The 27,393-nt window shown below is 47.6% G+C and overlaps 1 protein-coding gene across 6 annotated transcripts in view; it reads left to right on the forward strand.

The window, feature by feature from the left end:
- The first annotated feature begins 360 nt into the window (after positions 1 to 360).
- FAM135A (family with sequence similarity 135 member A) overlaps positions 361 to 27,393 on the forward strand; it is a 143,414-nt gene continuing 116,381 nt past the window's right edge. For 3 of the 6 annotated variants that reach the window (XM_059730888.1, XM_059730901.1, XM_059730906.1), the window contains exons 1-3: positions 365 to 515; positions 20,223 to 20,308; positions 21,392 to 21,512. In XM_059730888.1, coding sequence (XP_059586871.1) covers positions 21,436 to 21,512 — 77 coding nt within the window. In that variant the 5' untranslated portion in view covers positions 365 to 515; positions 20,223 to 20,308; positions 21,392 to 21,435. Of the gene's footprint in view, positions 516 to 745; positions 818 to 20,222; positions 20,309 to 21,391; positions 21,513 to 27,393 lie in introns of those variants that run through there. The other 3 variants (XM_059730908.1, XM_019496701.2, XM_059730903.1) reach the window with 3 other exon arrangements.

Here is a 27,393-nt window from a genome sequence, read left to right on the forward strand (position 1 = left end):
CCATTCTCTTTATAATAACTTGTTTCATATTTGGAATGTGTGTTGGTGTTAGTAAACCAGTTTTTTGCTTGGACACAAGGTCAGGTTTTCAGGCTAATTTTCAGGTTGGGTAGCTCACCCGTTAGCAAGCTCGAGGGGCCCTTTCTCCTCTCTCTCCCCGCCTCCCTGCTAAAGCTACAGCCGCTGGTGACAGGTCGGTGTGCTCTTGCAGCCGGCCCCCCGGGCTGCGGCTGCTGGTGCCTTATTCGCACTCAGCTTCAGCGCCGTCGAGCGCGTGGCCGGCGGGGAGGTAGGCGGCTGCCCGGGAGAAGTCCTCGGCGAGTCCGCCCCCGGCGGAGCTGTCCCGGCCGAGGAGCGCGGGGGCCCCACGTGCGCCGGCCCGTGTCCCCGCCGGCAGGGGCCGCCCTCGCGCTCCGCCTGCCCGCGCCGCGCCCCGGAGGGGCCTGGGCCGAGCGGCGGCAGCGGGGACCGGCCGCGGCCGCGATCCCGGCGGGTCCGGGGGCGGAATGAGGAGGGTGAGTAGCGCGTGCCCGGCCCCCGGCCGCGCTGGGTTGGTCCGTGCCCGCGGCGGGGGCAGCGGGAGCGGGGCTGGCGGAGCCTGACGCGGCCACGCAGCGAGCCCGGGGCGCGGGGCCGGGCAGGCGGCGGTGGCAGCGGCTCGGCCTCGGCCTTTCCCTGCTCTCGCCGCTTCGCGCGCAGCGGGCGCCGGAGCACGGGCCGCCCGGAGGCGGCGGCGGATGCCCGCGCTACGCCAGCCCGGTGCTGCCGAGGCCTGGACCCCGCGCAGCGCCCGGACGGCCGCTCCTTTGTGTCTCAGGTGGGTCGGGCGGCGCCGAGCCCTGCCCCTGACCCGCGGCCGGGAGGGGAGCTCGCTGCCGCCGCTACTCGGCCCTGGCGGGACAGGGGCATTGTCCGGGGTCGCGGTGTCCTGGCGGCCGGGCAGACCTGGCAGCGGGGCCCTTCCCCTCTGCTCCCGCCGCTCTCGGCCCGGGCCGCAGCCATTTGCTGGCAGTCGCGGGGCCGGCGCCCGGCGGGAGCAGCAAAGGCGCTGCACGAAGTTGGCTCCAAACAGCGCCGGGAACCGCGGCCGCGGGGGGGAGGAGAGCTGCGAGGAAAGTGGAAGCGGCTCTAGTCCAGCCTGAAATGAAACCTGGGCTGTGGTGAGGGCCTCTAGGCTCTTCTGCGGCCAGCCCTCTGCCCACCCCCAGCTCCCCATGTGGGTGACTCGGCAGGAGCGCTGGGGGTCTCCAACCAGAAGAGACAAACAGCCTGGTCAGAAAAGCCCTGTGGGTGGGAGAGTTTGTAGGTAATGAGAGGTGGGAAAGGCAAGGGTGCTAACAAAAGGAGGGGCTTTTTCACCCGGTGGGGCCTTAGTGCAGGGAACTCATTGCCAGTGGGTGCTGCGGGTGCCAGCAGTTTTGCCAGATCCGAAAAAAGGGTCTGGGCAGATTGCGAAGGAAAGGGGCATCAGTGGGAGTGAGGGGCACAGCCTCTGAATTGGCTTCCTCGACCTTAAGTGCTGGAGGCTGAAAGTGAGGGAGGAACAGTGGAGCAAAAAAACCAGGCCAGTTTCCTCTCCCTTTCAGCATCTCCTCTCTGCCATTGTGACTGCCTTTTGATACGACATTGGGACGGTGAGCCAAAGCCTAGCACATAGAGCCACTAAGGGCATATCACCGATAACTTGGAACAGATAAGAACAAAACAGGAACGGGAGTGAAGGTCATAGGTTCATAACAAGTGCACAGAGGCGAGACACAGAGCAGGCCACACCAGACCGTGTACTCTGGCACTTGAAGGAGTCCAAGGAGCCAGTGGACACTGCTCAGAGATGTGAATGGATAAGGGACAGGAAAGTGGCACCACAATCCCCGGGGGTCCTCCCATCCAAAGCCTCCTTCCCAGTCAGATAGATCACAAGCTTAGCCAGGGCTAGGAGGAGGTTGTCTAGGTGGTCCTGGGACTTGGTGGGGCTGTGGTGAGAAGTGGTAAATGAAAAGGTGTGGGGAGTAGTGCAGCCAGAACCTCAGCAGGAGGTTGTCGAGGAGGTGGTGAAGGGGTTGCAGCCTGGTACACTCCAGGTGGGTGTGTGCTGTGATCTTCCTCTGCTCACAAAAGGGACAGGTGTCAGAGGTGTCCAGAAAGTGTACCAGATACACACTTCTGGCAATGGCTCCATGGATCAAGCTGAATATATGTTTGCACACTGGGGACTCTCATCCTTACCAAGTGTGTTCCACCACTTGGTGTCCAGGCAAGCCTATTTGCCACTTTGGGGATTCATGGACTAAAGCCCCACCACAGGAAACTAGAGGGAGGCTACTGAAAAAGGGGCAACTGATTGCTTGGGACAGATGATTAAAAAACAGCGGCGGGAGTGATGGTCAAAGGTTAGTAAGTAGTGTTCAGATGGGGGACACTGAGCAGAGCACACTGGACAGTACCCGCTGGCCCTCAGATGGGTCCAAGGAGCCAGCAGACACTGCCCAGTGTTACTCGGCTTGGAGACAGGATCAAACAGGGGTCCTCTCAGCCAGAGCTGCCTTTCTGGTAAGATATGCAGCCAGCTTAGTCAGGGCCAGGAAGAAGTTGACCAGGAGGTCCTGGGACTTGGTAGGGCCATGGATTGGGAGCTTGTAAATATCCAGATGAGGGGAATAGTGCAGCCAGCACCTCAGCAAGAAGTTCCGAGGGAAGCACTGCAGGGGCTGCACCCTGGTGCACTCTAAGTGCCTTCTCACAGAAGGGGCAGGTGTCAGGGTTGTCCATGAACCACGCCAGTTACTGAGCATGGTGATGGCTCCGTAGAAGCTACCAGCTGAGGTCCCTGGTGGCTTGTGGGATCAGGGTGGATACAGACTTGTCCACCAGGGACCCTTGTTCTCATCAAGCATGTTCCACTACTTGCCGTTTGGATGGGACATGAGGATGGAGGGTGCGGACCACGAGCATGTACATCTGGCAGCGATGGGTGGTTTGGCAGTGGACTGGCTTGGTATCATCTCTCAGCCTACTAAGATAGGGGGGGAGCATCATGGGGCCTGCTAAGGCAGGGGCCCTATGATGAGCTCGGGGAGGAGGAGAGGGTTGGGTGATACTGGGGGGTGGTGACAGGTCCTTGTGCAGGACCTTGTTGATGTGGGCAAGGGCAGTGTCTGACCCATGTGACACAGACTGTTGGGCAAGATGGTCTGATCCAGTAAGTGGCAATTCTTATGTTATTAGGATTTGAAAACTAAGTGTTGCCTAGTATTTTAGTTGCCTGGACTTCAGCAGGTTTCATTAAAACATTTCTGTTGAAAACTTTTTAATATCATTGTCCTCAGTATAGTACTGCTGCATAACTCATCCTAAACTAGTGACTAGCCTTTCCCATGTGGGAGTGACTTTACACAAAGTAACAAATTAATTTGGAGGGGAGACAAAAACAATAATTTGCAGTCCTGTTGGTCTCTCACGAGGAAGTCAGTTTTTTAAAGTTGCCTTCAAAACAGTTTTACAGGTTTCCCTCGATTTATGTAGTACACGCGTTCCCAGAAAACGGTGCATAAATCAAATGCGCGTAAAGCGAACCCACTTTACAATGTAACAAATAGGGATAGGTTCCCATGTCAGGGTGGGAGGGAGTGAGGCTGGGACTAGGGAAGGGGGGGGGGGGTGCCACTCCCAGGGCTGTCCAAGGCAGCAAAGCAGAGGGAACAGAACAGCACTCATCCCAGCCCCAGCTGCAGCGGCCCCAGGAGTGGCGGCGCCAGCTGCCTGTCCCCACTCACCTCTGTGCTTGGGGTGCGCTGTGCCCTGGTGTAGGCAGCTGGTGTCAGTTGCTCTTGGGGCCACTGCAGCTGGGGTTAGGGTGAGCACTGTGCCCTCTGCTGCCCAGGGCTCTACTTGTCCACACTCACCCCAGCCCATGCTGGAGCAGCCCCAGGAGCAGCTGACACCAACTGCCTGCACCATGGCACAGCCCAGGAGCTGGGGTGAGGCCAGGCGTGGGGGGACAGACTGAGCATGGTGCAGCCCAACGGCTGCAGGCAGCTGGCGCTGGCTGCTCCCAGGGCCGCTGCAACCAGGGCTGGGGTGAGTGGAGCCGTGGCCCTTCCCCTCCCTGCACAAACTTACCTACTTGGGGGGGGCAGTGTTTATGCTGATTGCATAAGAGCAAATTTACCTCACATATAATGAATTGTGGGTATAAATATGCTCATCACACAAGAGTGAACTTGCATATAAAGAACCCTCATAAATCGAAGCAAACCTGTATAGCGCTGTTACATTTATGTTGAAGCCCTATGACCTTTTGTGTTCATTGTGTTCATTTCTGCAAATTTGCATGGTTGGAAGGAAGGTAGTGTTTATTTCTGTTTGGGGTCTGGCCTTTTTTTAGTGGACTAAGAAGTTCTTGTGTATTTTTGGTTTTTTTAAACAAAAAGTGGGTTACATTGCATCGAATTACTGTTGGGGTGTAGGGATTCTCAGTATAAATACATCTCGTTTTGTTCATGTTGACAAGAGTGATAAGTGTTGTTCATGTGATCCTTATTACTCTGGAAGGGAATGCATTGCGTTGGTAATATAGAAAACTCTTAGTTAGCATTTTGATTGTGAAGAGCAACTCCAAAGGGAGTCTGGCTCCTGTTGTAGGCTGGATGATGCTGACAGTCTGAATCTGATTCAGTAAGGTTTTATTCTGCTGGAATACTGTGTATGTCTGTTTTGTGCTGGAATAATTCTTGGTTTATGAAAGAGGGAATTGAAGACTCCATGCCAGCTTAATAGCCCCATTTAAAAATCCTTGAACCTGTTCAGCCTGGAAAGGGTGCATCTCAGAGGAGTAACCAGGGAACCAGGTCTCAGTAATGTATCTTTGAAAAATGTTTGAGTGAAGAACAGAACTTTTATGTTCCATTTCCCTCCATCCCTGTGACTATCCCAATCCATGTTTTAGTATCCACATCAGAAATATCAGAGTTCATAATTTGTGTTTCTCTTTGTCTTCTAACTTCTCTGTATTCTTCACCTCCCCACCCCTGCCAAGCTTTCTAGAGGTTTAAACAGCATAGCTAATCTTCTATTTAAACTTCCAGTGCTATTGGCTTGTGACTGGTTAAAATAACAGAACATGAGTTAGAAAGTATTCTCTGAGTAGTTTAAATTAGTTTTATATAAATGGAGTAGTTCTTAGATTAGCTACAGGAACTGAAAGATAATAGGAAATAAAATTAGCGATTTTGCTTATAGGGAGAATAAGGTGGGTTTTTTTAAGTGAACTAATGTGTAACTTGAGGTGAATAGAAAGATACCCAACATAGTCTTTACACAATCTATGCTGGTGGAGTTTGGCAAGAATAGTAACAATTGAGGACCAAGGCCTAGAACTCCTACTCGGATACTAACAGTAGCAATACCTAAACTCTGTAAGCTCCTTAGTTTTTTACTCTCAAGTTCTGTTCTCTGGGTACCTAAAGTTCCACTTTGCCTACAAGCATCTCAGTCTTGATGGGCCTGAGCAGCTCAGACCTAGGTCTCATTATTCACAAACTAACTATTCCTTTGCTTCCTAGTCCTGGGATGTAATCCTTTTTCTGAGGACTATTTATATATTTTATCCTGTGTAAGGTAGTGAGTAGAATGGGGTGTCCAGCCTCCAAGGGAGGTGGAATTTAAAACATACCCATGTCCTTGATGTTTCCTATTGACTATTCAGTTAGCTCCCACTGTTTGTAGCGGCTTTAGTGTTTTCCATTTGAGGTGGTTAACTGCCCATGCATTATAAATATGCCTTAACTCAAGTTTGTGAATTTCTTTAGAGGGCAAAGATGCTGAAGAGATTGGTTTTACAGTCCCAAGTGTTATGATCCCTTAGTTCCCTTTGCAATTTAGGTATAAGCTATATAGCTTTCCTTGTTCCTTCTCTTTCCTCTTTCCTTATCCTCATTCCTCCTCCTCTTCCTTACTCCACCTTCTCCTTACTTATTTTTCCATTTCTTTTTCCTTATTTTCCTGCCAGAGGGTAGGATTATAATAAATTGCGACAGCAGAGGTTAGAGAGAGAGAATGTTTTCAGTGTTTGAAGGTTATGTCGGTATGGTCTACTGGTGTGATTCTCAACCAGGTGCCGTGACACACCAGGGTGCTTCAAGATCCTTGTAAGGATGCTGTAGTGCCCAGCACCTATGTAAGGAGGTAAGCATGTTGCTTGCTCTTCCTTTGTCTGGTACTGCACACTTTCTTCCAGTATCCTGCAGACCAAATGACACGTGCAGCTGCCCCTGGCCCCCAGCAGCCCCTGTGCTGGCTGCTCTGAGTAGTGCAGTCAGCTGTGAACAGGTGGTTATGGGGCTTCAGAACCATGCTTTTCAGCCTAGCTTGTTCCTCTGCTCCTTGCGTGCTTCCAGGGCCAGGGCTGTGGGGCCAGGTGGCTCCAGTCCCCAGCATGCAGATTCCTGGGGGAGTGGGAAGGGAGTCCCCCTTCTTCCTCCCAGGCTTTGTGTGTTTTGTGCTCCCCTCCCCTTTCCTCTGACCTGTGTGCCATGTGTATAGTCTGGCACCTTGCCTGGTGTCCCCAAGCTTTGTTCAGCATGGGGCTGGAGTTCGGGGTAAGCAGCACTGGGATAACTAGGAGTAGAAATTTCACTGCCAGTTTCCATTTCCCAGTGTGACCTGTATAATGAGTCCTGGTGCCACATGGGGGCCAGGCACTGCTGGGGGAGTGCTTATCACCAGTGTTCTGAAGGAGTGAATATTAAGTTATATTTTATAGATTCATAAATTTTGGGGTCAGAAGGGACCTATTAGATCAGGGGTGGGCAAAATGGCTGATCTGGTTAGCAGCCAGCAGCTGCTGCTCGCAAGACTGGGGCTGTTCTCCATGAGGACCCCAGCTGCAGCTGTGAGAGAAAGCTCAAGGCTGGGGTTGCCAGGGAGACTAGCCTCAGCCATGCTGGCAGGGCACATAGCAGAGCAGGGAAGGGGCTGCTCTGGAGCTGCTGGGAACTTGGGATGGGGGCAGCTTGCTCCAGAGCCACGGTCTGTAGTCTATGTGCTCCAGGCAGGGGTGCACAAACAGGGGATCAGTGGCTTTGCCCTGTCTCCTTGCAGTGGTGACAGCCTGGTCTAGAGCAGGGGCAAAGCCGCATTCCCCTGCCTGCGCGCTCCTGCCTGGAGCATGCAGGCTACAGATTGCAGCTCTGCCCTGGCTCCGGAGCAAGCTGCCCCCATCCCAAGTTCCCAGGGGTTCTGGAGCAGCTCCCTGCCCTGCTCTGCCAGGCAGGCTGCCAGCATGGTTGGGGCTAATCTCCAAGGCAACCCCAGCCTTGAACTTTCCCATGTAGCTGTGGCTGGGGTCTCCATGGAGACCAGCCCCAGCCATGCACAGGGGAGGCTGGGAAATGGAGTCCACTGCGGACCAGATCTGGCCCACGGGCTGGACTTCGCCTATCCCTGTATTAGATCGAGTCCAACCCCCTGCCCTGGGCAGGAATGAGTGCTGGGGTCATATGACCCTAGCCAGTTGTTTGTCCAATCTCATCTTAAGTACCTCCAAGGAAGGGACAGCACCACCTCCGTTGGAAACGTATTCCATATTTTGGCAAACCTCACTGTAAAGAATTTTTTCCTGATGTCCAATCTAAATTTGCTCTCCTTCAGTTTGTGGCCATTGTTTCTAGTTTCCTGCTGTCCCCTGATGAGTTTGTAGATGGCCACAAGATCACTTCTCAGCCTTCTCTTGTGGAGGCTAAAGAGATTCAAGTCCCTCAACTGGTCCTCATAGGGTTTTACCTGTAGGCCTTTAACCAGACGGGTGGCCCTCCTCTGAACCCTTTCTAGATTATCTACATTCCTCCTGAAGTGTGGCACTCAAAACTGGACACAGTACTTCAGCTGTGGCCTGACCAATGCTGCATAGAGGGAAAGTATCACCTCCCTAGACCTGTTTGTGATGTACCTACTTATACAAGAAAGAGTGTGGTTAGCTTTACTTGTTACTTCATCACACTGGCGACTTGTGTTCATTTTGGACTTGACTACAACTCCGAGATCCCTTTCTGCAGTTGTCCTACATAGAATGGTACCTCCCAGGCTATAGGAGTGCTGATGATTCTTCCTCCTTAGGTGCAGCACATGGCACTTATCTTTGTTAAACTGCATCCTATTCTGTTCTGCCCACTTCCCCATCCTGTCCTAATCTACCTGGATTTGCTCCCTACTCTCTAGTTTGTTTACCTCCCCATATAGTTTAGTGTTGTCTGCAAACTTGGACAGAGTGCTTTCTACTCCCTCATTCAAGTCACTAATGAAGATATTGAACAGGACAGAGCCTTGGGGGAGTCTGCTGCCCACATTTCTCCAGGTAGAAACCAACCCATCCACCACCACTTTCTGGGTGCATCCCATAAGCCAATTTTCCACCCGCCGGACTGTGTAATAATCTACATTTTATATTATAATACAGCAATCCAATTAATAACACATCAGTAAATAATGTTTACATTATAATAGTCATACTATATTTGTCTTAGTTTTTTAAATATTACGCCACTACATTTTGAAAACTTATGGAGGGGTGCCTTGAGTCTAAAAAGGTTGAGAATCACTGTAGTGCTTCTTGTCTACTAAATGAATCACCATCTTTGTATTATTTCAGAATCTCTTGCTCCTTTTGTAGCTCCAATTTAGTGTGGCCTATTAAAATTATTATACTATATTATTTACTTTTTGTGTGTGGGTAGGTAAAATATGACTGGTGCTTCCCTTATCTTGATAAGGGCAGATGTGTAGCCCTTGAGTACAGGTTAGTAAGCATTCTTTACTGTTTTGTAAGCCTAGCTGTAATGTAACAAATAGTTTTTGTTAATTTGTTGTATTATATTATTGGTGGCCAAACAGCCATTTGATTACACATTGGTTTTTCTGCAAAATGATGTAGGTTTTATTTAAAATGTCTTGATTTGTATGTTGTTTGATTATGTTCAGCAAATCTAAATATTACACAAATATTTATGTTTGAAAGATCTGTCTCAATCTTCCCCACCCCCCTTTCCTCTCCAAAATATCTGTGATGGGTGTGACTTTTAATCTGGGAATTGCTTTTAAAGGTCAATGGCAGTGAACTGTGGGTGTTATCTTGCAAGTACACATATTGTTTAAAGTTGTAGTTATCTATATTTAAAAAAAAAAAAAAAAAGGATGGATTTAAAGTGATCAGATGGAGAGAGAGAATACCACAACAGTTGAGGGAATGGAAAACTAATCTTAGCATTGTAGGTTAAAAAAAGTCTGTCTTGTTTGATTTAGTAATACAAAAGTTAAAAGAGAGGATTTGGTAATTTTATATAAATATATTCATAGAGTGGATATTGGGGAGAGAAGATCTATTTAATTTAAAGAACAATAGCAACACAAGCTGAAAGCTGGTTGTGAACAAACTTTGACTGGAAATTGGAAGGAAGTTTCTGACTATTAGAGGAGTGAAGTTTTAGGATGGACTTCTGAACAAAGTATATGGGCAGAGCACCTTGAAGAATTACTTAAAAGTGGAACTCAGCAAGTTTATGGAAAAAGATAGCTTGATAAAACAAGAGTGTTCTTTAGTCACTAATATGATATGTTGGTGCGGGTATTTGCTTTCCTTGTGGTGGAATTGAAAAGTAACTCTGAGTGAGAAGTGTCTGCTAATCCCATATTGGATTAAAGGTGGCCAACCTGCTACATGAATGCTACAAGTGGCGTGGACAGCCTTGTGTATGGCATGTGGCAGACCAGGGAGGGGACAGGCAGCACAGTGGCAGATAAGGCAGGGAGCAGAAAGCTGAGCAACAGCTTGGTCTGGGGGCACAGGGCAGGAACAGAAAGCTAAGCTGTAAATTGGGTAAACCAGGAAAGGAATCAGAGTGCTACTTGGGGAGGACACAGGACCAACTTGTGGCATGCTTGTCAAAAAGGTTGGTCTCCGCTGCATTAGGCCTTCTGCTGATGCTTGTAGGAATCGAGAATGTATTTTTCCCCCTGTGAATGTCTTTTTGGTCTCCATGATGCGTATTTTGGGTTTTTTTGTTTTTTTGGCCTTCCTCTGAAGCATTGGATTGGGCTCAGAGTTTTGACTGACATGCTGGTACTTCTGTTGATACTTGGAAAACTTTCTGTGAGCTGGATGGAGGGTCTTGTTCTTTTGCTTAGGATCAAATTTATCATTAGGTTGGGGGCCAGGAATGTTCTTATTCCCACAGGTCAGATTGATAAGGACTTCTGAGGCTCTTGCTTTCTTGTATAACATGGGGCATGGTCCTTTTTCTAGGATCATCTGAACCTATGTAGTCTGACTTCATTATTTCAACCCCTCTCTCAGCAGTGGGAACAGTTTTTTTTTTCATTGCCATGATGCAACAAATTGACTAATGCTATTATAATGAATACCGTCTTCTGGTAAACTTTTCTGCCAATCTCATGGGGGTTTGTTGTAATAAGGTGGTACTATATTATGTGAATAACTTCCCTGCAGTAGCAGGGCGTTATTGGTACTCTTGTCTCCCCTGCTTTTGGCCTTTGGAGTATCAGTAAGATGTTTTTGATTTTGTTTCCATGGTGCGTTTTGTTACTGGTGCACATGAAGTGTTGGAGTAGATAAATTAAGATTATGGTTAAATGGTGCCTGTGAATAGATGGGCTGGATTTGATGGCCAGGGAGACCTTATTTAGTTTTATGCTCAAATGCATCATCCTTTGTGTGAGTAGTCCTATTTCTTACAATCAGGTTATTTCTGTGAGTAACGACTACCTGGTGCAAATGTTCCCAGAGACATGTCCTGTGTCCCTAATTCAGGAAAACGGTTAAGTGTGAAGTACGTGTGAGTTAAGCATGTGCTTAACTGCATCTCTTAAATAAATGCTTGCTTATGTATTTTGCTGAATCGGAGCTTATGCAGACACTCTTTTGCTGGTATTGCCATTTTATTAATAACTTTCTAGTAAAGCTGTTCTTGGGGAAAAATGTGATTATAAAGATATCTCAAAACATGCCATATTGAGAACTGTGGGCACGTGCACACATGCATGTGTGCTTGGAGAAGCTCAAATAGCAGCAGCACAAATTTGTGTTGGAGATTTGTGCTTCAGCACATATGCCTGAACATGCACTTTGGTGTGGGGCAAATTGTGCCACTTGGGGCAAGCTGACCCGGCTCAGCTCCTCCCGGATCTTCAGCCAGGGGGAGCTATATAAAAAGCTTCCCTGGCAAGCAGCTGAGGGCTGCTTGCCCTCAAGATCTTATGAGGCCCAGCCAGTTGGTATCTGGAGGTACTAGCCCCTTGTGCCAGCTGGACTGCTGAAGCAGCCCTAACCTAGAATGGCCTCTGCATCCTCTACCCACTGCAGCAGTGTGGCAGTGGGGGCTGCTGCCTCCTGCAACAGCATCCATTCCCTTGGACTTGCAGCCCCATTGCTGCATGCCTGCCAGACCCAGACAGGGACCACACAGCTGCCTGGGCTGTGGTATGGACACTGTAGCAGAGTCTTCTGCACCTATGGGCCAGCTGCCAGTGGCCCACGCTGCACAGTTGGCTTTTGTGTGACATTGCTGTCATGTCTTCTGGTGCCCCCGCTCTGCTGTCTGGGAAGCTATTGCCTGGAAGATGTGCTCATTGTGTTGGCCCACTTTGAACTGTCAAAGCGTGTCCTCCTAGCCCCAAATGACCAGGAGGTCAGCCACATCATCCTCCTTCCAGCTGGGTTCCCGGTGCTGGCCCTGGGCAGGCTCTTCTGCCTGGGTCCCACCACTTGCCTCACCAGCAGGGATCCAGGTGTTCCCCGTTTAAAAATTGCAAATTCTCTGATAAACCCCAAATTATCTCATTAAAATACCCAAACCACATTCTTTCGTGATTAAAATGAAATGCCACTATATAGAGAGAGATCAGTTGGGCATTGTTTCATTGATATACAGTATTTATAATTTTAAAGCAATTTGGAAGCCTACCAGTGCCTCTATCATCATCATAAAATGAATTCTAAATATACACTTTGGCGTTTGCTTTTGGCTTTTTTTATCATAGAAAAATCAGAGTTGCCCCATCCCTTTTGCTCACCAGGATGTGGGGTGCTGAGCTGCACTGGGATGCCGGTGCCCTGCCCCTGCCCCTCAGTCCTGACCCACAGCTCCTGCCTGCCGCCCACTAACTCCCCCCCAGCAGCAGCTCCATCCCAGCACCAAGACGTGAGTCCAACTACAGCTGTCTCACCCGCTGCTTTGTGGCTATGAGCAGAGCCAGCCCTTACTGTTCTTCTCCCTGTGCCCAGGCCACAGCGATCCCCATGCCATTCCTGGGAAGCCCTCAACTGAGACTCAGGGACTGGGCTGGGCAAGCCCCTTCCCTTCCAGGCTCTAAGCCCAGCTCTGGTGGCGTCTCCTACCCGGAGCGCTCCCCTATTCCCAACCCCCATCTCTCCCTCTGTCTCACACACACCCCTGCTGCCACCTCCACCCCTCCTCCCAGCCTATCACGCCCCCCAAGTGGTTCCTAGGACCAGTTGCTGCCCCAGGCTCGGGCTGCTTGTCCCAGCACTGGTGTGGGCACAGGGCAGAGCTGCAGTGTGGCAGCTGTCCCTGCTGCCATGGCTCCTGCCAGCAGGTCCCATCCTGTTTGGCGGCTGGGCATGCAGGGTGTGAGATGTTGGGGGGGTTTGGGGGGAAGGGGTGTGGGTTTTGTGGGGGGGGCTTGTGTGGGGATTTGGGGGGTGAGAGGATTGTGGGGGGTGTTTCTGGGTGCAGGGGGACTGCGTGGGGGTGGGGGGAGCTGTATGGGAGGGGCGAGTCCCCTGCCTGTCCGTCCATCCATGTGTCGTGTCCCCCCCCTCCCCCCTTGGTATGATGCACAGTCCCCACTGCAGCAGTCAGCAGCGGGCCATGGGGGCACTCATGACCCACTGTAGGCAGAGGCCCCTAGCAGTGTATGGAGCCACCTGCCACCCAGGGGCTCCATGTGGCGCATGATGCTGGCCTGGCCTACGCCACTGGCACGCCTTCAAACAAGACCAGACCAGATCTTGCTGTCATCTGGGGCTCCCAGTATCACAGGCAGGAGCTGTGTGCCATTGGGCCGGGCATGTGCCCCATGAACCATGAGAGGCAGGAGCTGCCCTGGCTTGATGGTGCACGGCTCTTGCCTGCAGTGCTGGGAGCCCTGGGTGACAGCAAGAACTGGCTCAGTCTTGCCTGAGGGTGCGCGTCAGTGGGCCGGGCAGGTGCCATTGCTTCACGGAGCCGCCGGGCATCTCTGCCTGCAGCAGGCTACAAGATCCGTGATGGTTCTCTGCTGCTGCAGGGGGACTTGTTTGCTGTGCAGGCAGGTGGGGGACCCACATATACCTGCTTATTGGAGACACTGCCTGGGTCTGAGCTGCTGCTGCCAGCCTTGCCCTGCTTCTGTTTGCTCCAGTGTGCTGCAGTGTTGGAGCAGCAGGGGCACACAACAGACATAGAGACACTTTGGCCAGGGGCTAGAGCGTCTCTTTGGAGGCCCTGTCTCTGGTTACTTCAGGGTATGCTCTAGGAGCACACCATGCACCGCTTTTTTCCTGTGGGTTTTTTTTTTGATACCGGGATCTCCCAGTATCAACTTACAGTCCACACTGCAAATATGCAGCATGGGGAACATTTTTTCATTCCTAGCGTGCCTCTTGCAACGTCTCAAACTACTTTGAGACGCTGCAACGGGCATGTGCTTGCTCGTCTGAATGTGGCCCATAAGGGTTTTTTGTTTTGAAATAGAAATCAAACATATATGCTCTCGTTTCTAACAAAAACAGAAGTATATACTTTGTAAAGTAAATTTAGTTTACTTAATACTTATAGAATAATTTTCGCCCTGTTAATTCTGTTCCATCCAATACAATACATGGAACATATGGTAGCAAGATGACAGAGCATGCAACAAAAAAACAGAAAGGGAGGAAATAAGTTTATCCACGCCTTGAGGTCACAGAGAAGTCAGGGGAGCACACTGTATTTATTTTAAGCAAACACATAAAACTAGGAAAGCACGTTTCCTAGGAAGAATGCAGATAGACATAGGAAGTAGAACAAAATGTGTTTGACTGCAGTTTGTAAAGAAAACAAAGATTGAAATATAGGGAATAAAAACTTGGAGATGGGGGGAACAAAACCACATCAATCAGTCTCATCATCTGTAGATAGTTCCCACTCATAATCTGTTTTTCCTTTTTTTTCAAGCTTCTTCAAAGTGTCAGGGTAGAGGAGGTATTGGAAAACAAACAGAACAGCTATTTTGTTATCCTTTACCAAGAGCTGTACTAACAACATGATACAGAGCTTTCCTTACCCTTTCAAGTAAAATATATTTACTTGAAATTTTCTTCCTCTGTGGAGGGGAGCAGGAGCAAGACACTGTTGTAAGAGGAGGTGTCACTGCCAAGTTAACCCTTCCCTGGCCTTGCAGCCACTGCAGTTTTATATGGTGAATTAGGATCTAAATCCCTGAAATCAGCAGCAGCTGCAGGATCAGGGAAGGGTCAACTTGGATCCTGGCAGTGACATCTGATACCTCCTCCAAGGTCTTCTCCCTGCTTCCCTTTACTGAGTGGTTGGAGCTCACCTGCCACATACAGCAGCTGCCCATGCTACTTTGTGGCATGTGGGCTGGAGATTGGCCTCTCCCGGTTGTAAATTAAAAACTGATTGAAGATTTGGACAGACGGGGACAAATAATGTTAGGAAGTTTGACTATACCAAATTAGTACTAAAAACAGTGGGATACAAAAGTTGAAACTATGGAACTACTGTAACTGATAACCAAATAAGTGTTGTAAATTGAATCTATAAAAGGCTGAAATATGTAGCAAGGGATATGTCCTTTTTTGTTTTATAAAAATGGTGGAAAATTGTGAAAGTAAAATTGCAGAAGACAGTTAAATAAACAATTTATTGAAGATTTTCACTTCTTTACAGGCAACTCAAAATCTGTTGAGCATGATTTAGTACACTGAATGTGAGAAGTAAGTAGTAAGGCCCAGGTCCTTTGCTGCCACATGTATGCGCATAGCTTTTTTTGCATCTTTGTAAATCTCCCACTGAAATCTGGGGACTTCACGCAGGTGCAGACATCTGCTTCTATCAGTCGGATTGAATGTTTAGGCTGACTGAGTGAAAATCTGGCCTGTTGCTCTGGTAGTGTTGGAGTAATGTAGCTGTGATGGTCCAGGAATTATGTGAGGGACAAGATTGCTGTATGTGATCTCTCTGTCATTGGAAACTGCATGGTTGCGATAGACTTAGTCTTTCAGATGCTTAAACCTGATGAAGAAAGCATTGCATTCAAAAGCTTGTCTAAGTTTCTCCTAATTATGCAGTTGGTCCAATAAAAGATATCACCCACAGCAATCTTTGCCTCTTGCATAAAAGTCTGCTGGTATCTAAACAATGAAAAATTATTGGTATCTCAAGACAGATACCAAAAGGTGGTGGTTTACTATATAGGCTGTTAAATGTTGGTAGAATCCTATGTTTAATGTACAGATGGTTTCATTTTGTATGACATATATATTTTTTATCTTTGAGGAATAACTATAATTTGACATAAATCTAGTAACAAATGCTCTGCATTTTCTTAATAAAACTTGATATTTTTACCAGTAGGTTTGCTTTTGTTGGGGAAAGTAGCCAACAGCTCTTGACTTACTCTTTTCAGTATTCTGGTTCATGAAGTAAGTACAGGGTAATGACATGCAGAGCAGTTGCAGAGCTTTATAACACTAAATTAATTTATGTTAATGAGAACTGCTTTTCACATAATGAGGTCAACACACAAGTCCATGCATGAAATTTAAACAAGTGTTATTTTGTACTCTGTGACTGCTTCCCACGTGCAAGTATGAAGTGCAGGTTAAATTCTGAGGCTATCCATAAGATGAGTTGAGATGTAGGATCTCAGCCAAGGACCTTTTCTGATCTCAATTTTAGACTTCGGACAGAATGAAATTCTTCTTGTAATTGCCTGTCAGCAGCTTCCCCATTAAACTATGCATATTAATTCTTAACCATTTATAGTATAAAAAGCTTGGTGTTCCATTAGCTAGTCTTAATCTTAAAATTTTGCATTTATTGTTTTGTATTTGGCCTGAAGGAGGTACAATCAAATTCTGTTTAAGAAGATATGAATCTATTATTGGGGGCTGGACTTGATGACTTCATGAGGTAGGTTAGGTCCCTTCCAGACCTACTTCCTTATGATCTTGTCTTATTTTAAATGCGGTTGAGGGACTATGTGTTTGGGGGTTTTTTTACCCTTCAATAGTTTTCACTGTAAACTTGCTCTTGCTCTTGAAAGTGATACTGTAGGAGAGTTATAAAGAGTATACTAGTTCACAAATAAAATGCTGTCACTAGAACTTGGCTAGCAGCTCTGATAAATAGGACTACAATTGAAACTTTTTTCTCCTCAAAGCTTTTATGGCTCTCCAGGACTATCAAGAATATGAGTTACTAATTTTAACGAATAAAATAGAGCTGGGGTTACGCAACCAGTTTCTTAGTTTGGAAGATGTTAATTTTTACAGTATGAAATAGATTCTCTATCTAGATATTCTCTTTAAAAACTAAAGTGGCTATTTAAACCCTTTGTGATCATAATATGCAAACTCTTTGTTATAGGTCAGGGGTGGGCAAAACTTGGCCCGCTGGCCGGATGCAACCTGCCAGGCCATTCTACCTGGCCCACAGGGCCCCTAAAAAATTTAGAAAATTAATATTTATCTGTCCCTGGCTACCTGTCATGTGGCCCTTGATGGCTTGCCAAAAGTCAGTAAACGGCCCTCCGCCTGAAATAATTGCCTACCCCTGTTACAGGTTCTCTTATCTCTCTCAAACTTGTCATGCAAGTCTCAATGTAGTGTTCTCATACTAGTAATGGAATAGGAAGCTTGAAATGAGAGGCTTTGCCTTTTAGAAAGCCAGATTGCGTTATTTTCTAGGCTCTGGAATTTTGAAATCTATTTCTGATCGATTTTTTTTTTTAATTCACTGTTTCTAGGCCCTTGTCTTGACTTTTGTAATTGGTGTTGAATGTATTTAAAGTGAACATAATCAACTGCCAAACTGCATTGGCCACTTCACTGTTTATTCAGTGAAGGCACTCAATTTTTGGATTCTGCGAAATTTGGCATTGCCTGTGAAATCAACGGGGCGGGGGGGTAACCTTTCCGCCCCCAAAAGCTGTCTCCTCAGAGGATGCCAGAAGTTCTCAGGGTGTTGTGGTAGCCTGCTGGGGCAGAAAACGGGAAAGGGGGGGCTGCTAACTGGAAGGGCTGCTGGCAAGATGGCTGCCGCCCCTGCCCCTCACTGCTGATTGTCTGTGAGGGCTGCCTGTCATGCAGGCCCACCCTTCTCCACCAATTGGTTATGAGAGGTGGGGCTGCCAGCCCTCACAGACAATTAGTAGTGAGAGGTGGGGCCATGGGGCCCCTTGGCCACCCAGGTGTGGGGTGGGCTGCAGCGCCTTGCCTGCGATATGGCTGCCGGGCCCTGCATGCTCCCCACAAAATTGGCGAGCAGTCGCCACAAATTAGAGAGGTCTCTAGTTATAGTTGAGTGAGGAGTGAAAGCAACGATGGTTTTTAGAAAGATTGCTTTTATTGAACCAGCAGTCCAAGGGAGCTTGTTGATTTAAAAAAAAAAAAAAGTGCCAACAGAAAGAACAAAATGGAGGCAGTGGCGTTCTGGCTGTCAGAGCAGCCAGTCTGCAGGAGTGTGGGGAGGGGGTAGAGAGCAGTGCAGTATGGGATCCCTAGAGGACCTACTTGATCATGGAATGTTTGGTGTCTGCACTCAAGACTGCAGTAGTTCACAGTGCACCCTGTTCAAATTTTACTTAATTTTCCAGGTATGCTTTTGAATTGCTCCAAGTAGCTCCATCCCCCATGGAGGTGGCTTTAAACTGGTTTAACAAGCTTGTTTATTTGATTGTTTCAGGTTTAAACTGCATTTAAACTATTCTAAGTGTCACGTGTATATGTCCCCTTATACCAGGGGTGGACAATTACTTTGGCTGGAGATCCACTTAACAACTTTTGCAGCCCTCCAGCTGTCAAGGGTCACAAGTGTAGCCCCTCTCCTTTAGGTGCCCTGCCCCAATTGCCATCTTGGGACTGGAAGTCCCACCCCCTAACCCCTGCCCTTTGCCACCAGATGTCCCTCTCCTTACCCCTAAAAGTACTCCTTTTGGGAGGAGGGTTTGCCATCTTGGAACTGGAAAAAAAAACAAATCATATACTAAAAATCAAACATCTACTATAACATCTTTTGATTTTATTTTAAAAAATATTTTGTCCTAATTTACATGTATTTGCATATCATATATAGAGGTGATTGCATAACAGCTCAAAATAAAGTTTTGTATATTGTGTGTGGGTGCATGGGTGTCTGGTGCCTCTTGAGTCAGGGGGGACATGTGCCCCACCCGACACCAGTCAGTGACCGGGAGGGTGGGGAGGGTCCCCCAGTGGCCAATCCTGCTGGCTGAGGGGGACTGATTTCACTCGCAGTAAAAGCATCGCCTATGCGTTACCCCTGTGTGGGTGTGGGGTATATTTGTGTGGAGTTTGTGGGGGCCTGGGTGTGGGGTTTGTGGGGCAGGTTGTGAAGGAATGAAGGGGGCCATGGATATGTGTGGGGTAGGTGGATGTGTTGGGCCTATGATGGGGGTGGGATTGTGGGTGGGTCTCTGAGGTGTATGTGGGGTGTAGGGGAGTGGGGGCAGCCCCCACCACGTGCCTCCTTCCCCCTCTCTACCCCTCCCCATGGTTCACAGCCTCTATTGCTGGCAGCAACAGGCAGCAGGTCTTCAGACCACTCAATGCCCACCCAGTGGTGCACAGCTCTGGCTGAGTCCCAGAGGCTGAACATGGTGTGGAGTTGGCCAGTAGCACACGCCTTCGAACCAGACCAGACTGGCTGTATACCAGCACATGGGGCTTGCAGTGCTGTGGATGACAGCCATGTTCCATTGGGCTGGGCAGGCTCTACACTTTCATGTGGGGCTTTCAGCACTCCAGCAGGAAGCTGATAGTGGTGGCACGGAGTGCACCTAGCCTGATGGCACACAATTACCCATGGCTCTCAGTCCATGTGCCATTGCGCTGCGCATGCTCCATGCCTCCACATGTGGCTTCCCCCTGGAGTGCTGAAAAGCCCCAGTGGAGGCATGGAGTCAGCCCAGCCCAGCTCAAAAGTGCACAGCTCCCACCTGCAGTGCTACAAGCCCCATGTGGTGGTACAGAGCCAACCTGGTCTGGTTTGCAGGCGTGCACCAGCGGGCTGGGTCTGCTCTATGCCACCACATGCAGCCCCCAAAACTCAGCCCCACCCACACATGCACACCATTAGGCTGGGCAGGTTCCATGCCTCCACATGCAGCTTCCCGCTGGAGTGATGGGAGTGATGGAAGTCCCATGTGGAGGCATGGAACCAGCCCAGCCCAATTGTGCGCGGCTCCTGCTTGCAGTGCTGCGAGCCCCGCGTGGCTGTATGGAGCCAGCCTGGCCTGGTGTGAAGGTGTGTGCGCCGCTTAGGATCTCTGTCTGCTGCGAGCCAAGAGTGCCTTGAGGGCCTCCTGCCTGCTACTGCTGCTGGCAGCCTCCTGAAAGCCTGCCTCCTGCTGGCTTTCAGAGGGGCAGCCGTGGACTGGTAGCAGTTATTTTTTGGAGGGGCCCCATGGGCCGGATAGAATGGCCTGGCTGGCTGAATTCGGCCTACGGGCCATATTTTGCCCAGGCCTGCCTTAGATACTTTCTGGTTCAGACAGACATGGAGGGGCAGCAGAAGTTTAATTGCTCATCTCTACAACCTACTGAAGTAATTTTGGTTTTCATTTGTAAAAGATGTTTTCGCTGTTTGAGCTGTTAAAAGTATTTCTATAAAAGGAAAGTAATCTTACATGTGTTGAAACAGGTACATTGCCTCCCAGAAATTCAAAGCATATCAGGCAAATAAAAGGCTTTGACAGCATTTTTTCTTGCATTTAAAATACTTCATAATTTAAGCATGAAATAGAGGTAGAATTATTCTTTACTAATATTTTGTAGGTAATGGATTAATAAAAACATGAGGGTGTGTCAGGAAGAAATGAGATGGGATGGAGGGCAGGGGGAGAGATCTGTTATATGCTTACTCAAAGAGATTCCATTACTAAAATCTTTCTATCTGATTTATTTTTAGTGCAAACAATATGCTTTTGATAGCAGTAATGAAGAAATAGAAGACTGGCTATTTCATGTATTAAGATGGATTATTTACAAGTGGAGGTGAGAGCAAAGATCCTTTTGGTAGTAATTTACAGGTGATTTTTAAAAAAAATCTACTCTTCATACAAGTCCTGAAATGGCCAAAGAGAAAGTTGTAAATGAAAGCAGAATTTTGACGTTTAGTGTATCATAGACTTTAATTGACATTCTAGTTACCGCTTGGGATTCCTTGTACAATTTTTCAATTTCAGTGGTTAAATACTATTAGATATTAAAATTCCCTTTAGATTTTGTATATATGGAAAGAACTAGACATAGCACTTGGCTAACGCCCTCTCTTTGTTTTGACCTTTACATTAAGGTTAATTGCACCTTCATTATCAGGTTTGCTGATATATTTACTTAAGTGTTGACTTCAATTGGTCATGAGACATTACTGTTCAATTGACAGATTGGTTGGAGATGAATGTCCAGTCAAAAACCTATTTATAATGCCAGGAGCTGATTAAAAAGGGTACATTGTGGCATAGTTGCACCCCTCTTTGTTGCTAAGAGCTCTGGTCTCGGCTGTCACATGCATGTGCAGTGGGCTCTGTACTGCCCGTCGCCCCTTTTCTGTGGGGATTTTTTATTCGTTAAGATAAATCTTCATAAAAAAGACTCAAAAAGGCTCCTGGAGCCTCTCTGATTACAGCATCCTGCCCACACATGATCCCAGAGCACGTGTAAAGCGCCCCATGCTCTTTAGTTAATGCTCATTAAGACTGGGTAATGTGCATTTTCCTGGTACTTCACAAATTAAGTACTAGATTTAATGAACCTTAACTAAAGTGCATTAATGCACTGTGTAGACACACCTGTGTTGTCCAAAGAAAGCTTTTCTTGCACTTCTGTCTCAAGAAAAAATATTTTTTTCCTCATCTTGCTCTAGTTAAGCCACTACAAAATTATTACTGCTATACAAGCCAAGCGAATGTAGGACGGGGATGCTGATAAGAAGCAGTGTGGACAACCAGCACTGGCTTATCTCTTTGCATCTAAACTTGGGAGTCTGTTCAAAAGGTTATGTGTCCTCCAGATCACTCTGTTCCAGAAGAGACGTCTTGTTTCTTGTTTCAAAAAGTTTATTTTTTCTGTTTCCAGTAACTAAGGTGGTGACAAGTTTGGGCTTCTGAATCCTCATAAAAATGAGTGAAGTACAGGCCATGGTAGAATTCTCCGTGGAGCTCCACAAATTCTACAATGTGGATTTGTTTCAAAGAGGGTAGGTACTGCCTTCTCTCAAAATAAAGGGAAACTGTATTGCAGCGGATGGATGTTATTGGAAAACCTTAATGCTTAACGTTTATTATAGCATTGCTCCATGTTTTAATAATTCTTATAGATTGACTCAAGAATTGTATACTGCTCCTTACCAAAGGTAGCTGGGAAGAGCAGCTACTTCCTAGAAATTAACACAGTCTCAAGTACTTTGGGCATAAAGCTTGAGCTGCCTGGAGAGGGAGAAAATGTTGCTGATTCTGAATAGAGTTTGTTCTTATCCCAGCTCCCACCCTCTAACATTTCAGCTGCTGTAATCTCTCTTGCTTTGATTAATACAACCTTTTCTCTTCAAGTCCATTTAAAACCATGGTGCTGCTGTAGTCATCTTTCTAGTTTATCATTTTGACTCTCACTTCCTTTATGAGCTCGTACACTTTTTCTTTTATTTATCCCTGTGCATTATGCCTAGGCTTGGAAAGATTTGATTTTTATTGATAAACATTGATGATCATTGATTTCACCTGACAGAGATCGAGGGAAAAATATTTCTGTTAGTAATCATTGAAATATATAGAAGGAGGATGAGAAAAAAATCAGGATGAGGTAAGGAAATCTGGGGCAGGGAGCATTGTGTGCACACATACACATCAGCTGCTGCAGGCAGGATGGGGGGACCTGTGCCTGCTCACTGCTTAGAGCTGGGGGCTGTGCTGGTAGCGCTGTGTTTGGAGGGGCAGGGTTGTTGACAGCTGGAAGCCCAGTGCTGCCAGCTGCTCGCTCTGCCCAGGACCCAGCTGAGGATCAGGTGCTAAACTCCTGGCAAGCCTACCCTGGCCCCTGCATGATCGAGACAGGGACCAAACTCCTGGTGAGCCTGGCCCAGCCCCTGCGTGATCAGGCATGCTTTATTGATTTATGGGTATTTACTTTTTATATTTTAACATGTGATTTTTGTAAAGCTTTTAACAGTATACTGTAACAGTCATTACTAAATTTTGTTCCCCACACCTAATTTCATGCAATCCTGAAAATTTAAATTGATAAAAATCAATAAAAATCAAAAGAAGTGCTTTCAAATAATCATTGATTTTAGCTGTCAAAATTATTAAAAAATAAAAACTGAATTCTGCCAAGTCTAATTATGCCTTAGCATGGAGGGCGGTCCAGCTTGTTTATTTTTTTATTAGGATCCCCAGGCCTTCTATCTGTTCCTTTGTGTGGAAGCCCTCTCATTCCTTTTTGACAGAAGGCAGGGAAGTATAGCACCTTGCAGACTAGTTCATTAGATACTGTAACTAGACTTGTAGAAAGCAGTGTTTCTTAATAGAAGGGAACTGAAATACAAAGGATGCGGGGAGGGGAACACTGTGGAGATAGGTATAGGTGGGTTGAATAGGTTAGTAAGTTTGAAAAAGGCAGTTAACTCAGTGAGCAGCATGGGGGTTATACAAGCCAGACCAGGTAATATGATAAGAATCCTGAGTCCCTTAACACAATCCATGCTGTGGATGGTTTTTTATTCTGCAGTTTTGAGTTCAAGTCAGTTTGTGAAGTTTTGGTGTTTCAGAACAGAAGCTCTGAGGTCCATGATAGGATGTCCAAGCAGGTTATCCCAGGGAATGTCCAAGCCTTTTCTGCCACAGGCTTGTGTGTGTGATGTTAGACTGGGGTCCATTTATTCTGTTACAGGGGGTTCAGTTATCCAAAGCAGACAAGAGAGGCACTGTAAGCAGGTGTATATATGACACTGGTAGAGGTGCAGGTGAAGGAACCTTGGATGTTGTTATTAGTGTTGTTTGCTCCAGTGATAACATGGTCTATGACCGAACTTAGCTGGCATCAGGGTCTGTGGGAAAACCAATGGATTGGTAAGAATTGGAGTTACAAAGTCTGTTTCTGGAGTGATGTCATTTGAGGCTAGAGGGCTATCTGTAATCCAAGACAGAGATGTCTCCCAAGGCTACTTTGTGATGGTTGTCACTTTGTGGGGAGAGGGGAGCTGGGAAGGGGGGGAAGAAATTAATGACGTATCTAAGGTGTTCAGGCTAGGAGCTTGGGAAAAATCTGTCCACGGGGGATTCTCAGAGCCCTGAGTTACCCCCTACTGTTCTGCTCCATGCTTGGTAGACCAAGGCACCTTAGGATAGCTCCCTACCCCAGCAAGCTTCAGCTTCACTGCATTTTATAATGTACCCAGCAGCTGCATTAAGGAGATCTGTCAGCTCCATGTGGCCCCTGCTTCTGGGCCGAGAAGAAATTGTAGATCCCTCTTTCTGTAGAAGGTAGCCTGGAATATCACTTGCCCAGAAATCACTCTTTTCACAGGCAATCTGTAAGGAGACAAACAATAGCAGAGATTATTACATAGAAGAAAAGAGTTATGCAAGCAAACCAGACCAGAGTTTTGGAGATGGAACAGCTGGGCAAGCGGTGGCAGCACCTGCATCCCATGCCACCCCACCCTGGTTGGGCAAGCAGTGGCAGTGCCCACATCCTGTGCCACCCCACCCTGGTTGGGTAAGCAGTGGCAGCGCCTGTATCCCGCATGCTGCCCCCTCCCTGGGTTGGGCAAGTGGCGTCAGCGCCTATATCCAGCTGAGCAAGCAGCGGCTGTGCCCACACCATGCGCGCCCCCCCCTCCCACCTCCGCCCCAACTTGTCTATCAGCAGCCCCCTACCCCAGCTGGGCAAACAGCGGGCTATGCCCTGCTACTACTTGCCCAGCTGGGGCAGGGGGGAAAGGGATGCGGGCATGGCAGTGCTGGGAGTAGGGACTATGCCCTGCTGCCGCTTGGCTTGCCCCCTTCTGCCTGGAGTGAGCTGCGCCTGCATTGCGCCCCCCTCCCCTTCCTCCCCAGCTAGACAAGTGGCAGCAGGGCAGAACCCCCATTCCCAGCACTGCCGCACACGCATCCTGCACCCCCCGCCCCCCCTTCCCAAGTCCCGCGCCCCCCAGCTCAGCTGGGCAGCTTTTCCCAGCCCCAATCCCTCACTCGCTGTGGGGGCATTGCTCTGCCCCTCCCCCCCCCAAACCCCTCTGCCCACCACAACAGACGTACAAGCTGGGGGCAGCTGTGTCCACCGTGGTGAGGACTGCTGCCTGTTTAATTTATGGTCGAATCTCCGAAGCGGAGCTGAATCAAATCGGAACAGTGATTCAGATCTCCGAATTGAATCACTGTCCTTCTGAATTGTCCGAATTCGAATGCTTGCCATGTTGCACAGGCCTAGCGATTTCCTCATTACAGATAGTGCCTTGGGACCCAACTCCTCCTGTCTGCAATTGGGAGTGACAAATGTCCTTGTCCTAGAACACAATGGTAAAGGTTGTAGCAGATCCACCCACACCCTTTCCTTGACTAACCCATATCTAAAACCATAAAGATATATACAGACACCATAATTTAATCTATACTGTAAGAAAAGTAACATAAACAGATGCAACATAACCTGGGCTTTCTAGTGGGACCACCCATGCCGTCTCAGTACAGTAAAACACAGGAAAACATTCATGACATTCTTTAAACCCCCAAAACATAACAGGGTTTGTGACAGAGCTATAGGTGACAGCCAGAGGAATTCTGTTGTCCTTGTCACAGGGTTGATATTGTAGCTGGTTGGAGCTGTCTGTCTGGTTCTCTTGATTTCAATGGTTGTGGTTTGCGGTTTGTACTGAAACATAGGCAGTCCTGCTGCAGATTTCTAAGTCTTGACAGACATCTAATAATGCAAAATATTTTCTTTTAAGAAAAGACCGAGTTACATTTGCTTTGAGCGCCGCAACTGGGTCCTAACTTTCTGTATGCTTCTGTTTGACATATCACGTTAGCTTAGTATTGTATTTAATACAGCATGTTGTTCTTGTAGGAGCCGTTATGAAATACCCAGATTCCTTTCCTGAAGAAGGAAGTTTTATTCAGTATAATACATGTAGCTTATTTTTTTTTAACAAAATGTCCAAACTGTTGATTATCTAGTACTGTAGTACAAAGGCCCTTTGTACAATTGCTAGCTGACTAGGCTAAAAATAGGCAGCAGTATTTTTCACGTTTGTTTTAAACAAATTCAGTTAAATCCTGGGAGAATTTGGTCTACAGTTTTGTCTTTAAAGTGCTTGTTTAAGAGTAGCTGGTTTTTAAAAATATTATTGACATACCTTTCCCTAAGCATATTTTATTAAAAGATATTTTCATTAAATTAAAAAAAAAATAATTAGCCTAAAACGGTGTAAGAATATCAGTGAAGGCAATGTAATCTTAGAAAGCATGATGGCAAAAGAAAATATGAGACAGAGAGATGTTATCAAGAAAAGTGGGGAAATAACGTTGTGACACCACTTTCAATATGCCACGTTATTCCAGTCTGGCCTAGAATAGGGCTGTCTAACTTCTAATCCCTGGGCAGCCACATACCCCACAGGCTACACCAGGTGACGCTGGGCGCTATGTGGATGTTCTTTGCAACCCCCAGCTGCACTGCATGCCCCATATGGGCACTCTGTAACAGGATGTGTGGTACCCCCAAGTGACTCTCATCCCATCTTCCCACTTTGGTTGATCAAGGTACGTCCTCACCCTCACACAACATATATTTGGGAGGCTGCCTTCAGAACACTGGGGTGAGCTTTGAGTACTTTGCTCTGTTCTGCTCATTCTTGGGCTGCCTTGGTCTGACCCAATCTTACTGGTCTTTTTGCTGTGGGGGGGAGCCCAGAACTGCTGCAACCAGAGCAGTGGGGCAGCGGAAGCTAGACAGACGCCTGGGGTCTGCAGCTTAACTCCTCATGGGCTGCATGCAGATTGGGCTGCCAGTTGGACAGCTGTAGCCTAGAAGCTGGTTGGGCTTGTATTTCTCTTCACACCATAACTAGAATTGCCATGTCTGTTGTACAGCTGTTAACTGGAAAGGTCGCCAAGCCAGATTCTTCAGAGTTGTGCTCTTGACAGTGGGTATCCAATGCTATAAAGCAGTGGTTCTCAACCTCTTTAGATTCAAGGCACCTCTTGTTTGACTCCAGACACCCCTCTGTAACTTTCATGAATTGCGCACCACCCAGTTTCAAAACCTATTGATTTAGAGTTCTTACCTCCTTGCAGAAGGGCTAGGTAGTGGGAGCGGGGCAGCAGCCAGGCACGTACTAGCTTGAGCCTGAACTTGCCTCCTCACCGCTATTTATCTCCTCACACTTCGTGGCACTCTTTAAAAGAGCTTGTGGCACTCCAGGGTGCCCTGATACCCTGGTTGAGAATCACTGTAGTACTGTGTCTTAGTAGTGAGAACCAGAGATTCATAGCGCCCCCCTACTTCCTTTCCTCCCAAGGAGTGTATAAGTAAGCTAGAATTGGTTTGCCCGGCGGCAACTGGGATATGGCAGCCTGCAGGTCTCCTTGACAGTTTGCCAGCTGCTCTCCTTCCCTCCCCTTTGTTTTGGAGCTGCCATTTTTGTGGCAGACCTGCCATTTTTATCCTGGAACAAATTGCTTTGTTGTGTGGCATGTTTCATACTCTCGTATGCCCTACAACAAATGTAAATGTGTAAGGGGGCTTAAGTGAGCCCCAGTTCTGCATTGACAGCTTCATCTAGTCTCTTCCCTGCTGCATCATGAATTAAAAAACAAACAGAATAAAACAATTTCAAGACTTTGTGCCTTCAGACTCTCCGTTTCTTTTTAAGCAGGGAGTGTTTCTTTTCTTTCCATAGTTTCTAGAGTTCATTGTGACTGAGAAGTTTAAAAAGAAAGGAAAAGCTAGAAATTATTTCCCTGTGGCCTTTGCGGATTGAGTATCTGAATTGTAAAGTGTAAACATGAAGTGTAAAGTTCTCAGGCTAGGGCAGATCTTTCTCCCTGTGTCCAGAGAATTTCTGGGAAATGGCAGCAGCA

Source organism: Alligator mississippiensis, chromosome 1 (genome assembly GCF_030867095.1).
Source record: "Alligator mississippiensis isolate rAllMis1 chromosome 1, rAllMis1, whole genome shotgun sequence".
Classification (NCBI taxonomy): domain Eukaryota; kingdom Metazoa; phylum Chordata; order Crocodylia; family Alligatoridae; genus Alligator; species Alligator mississippiensis.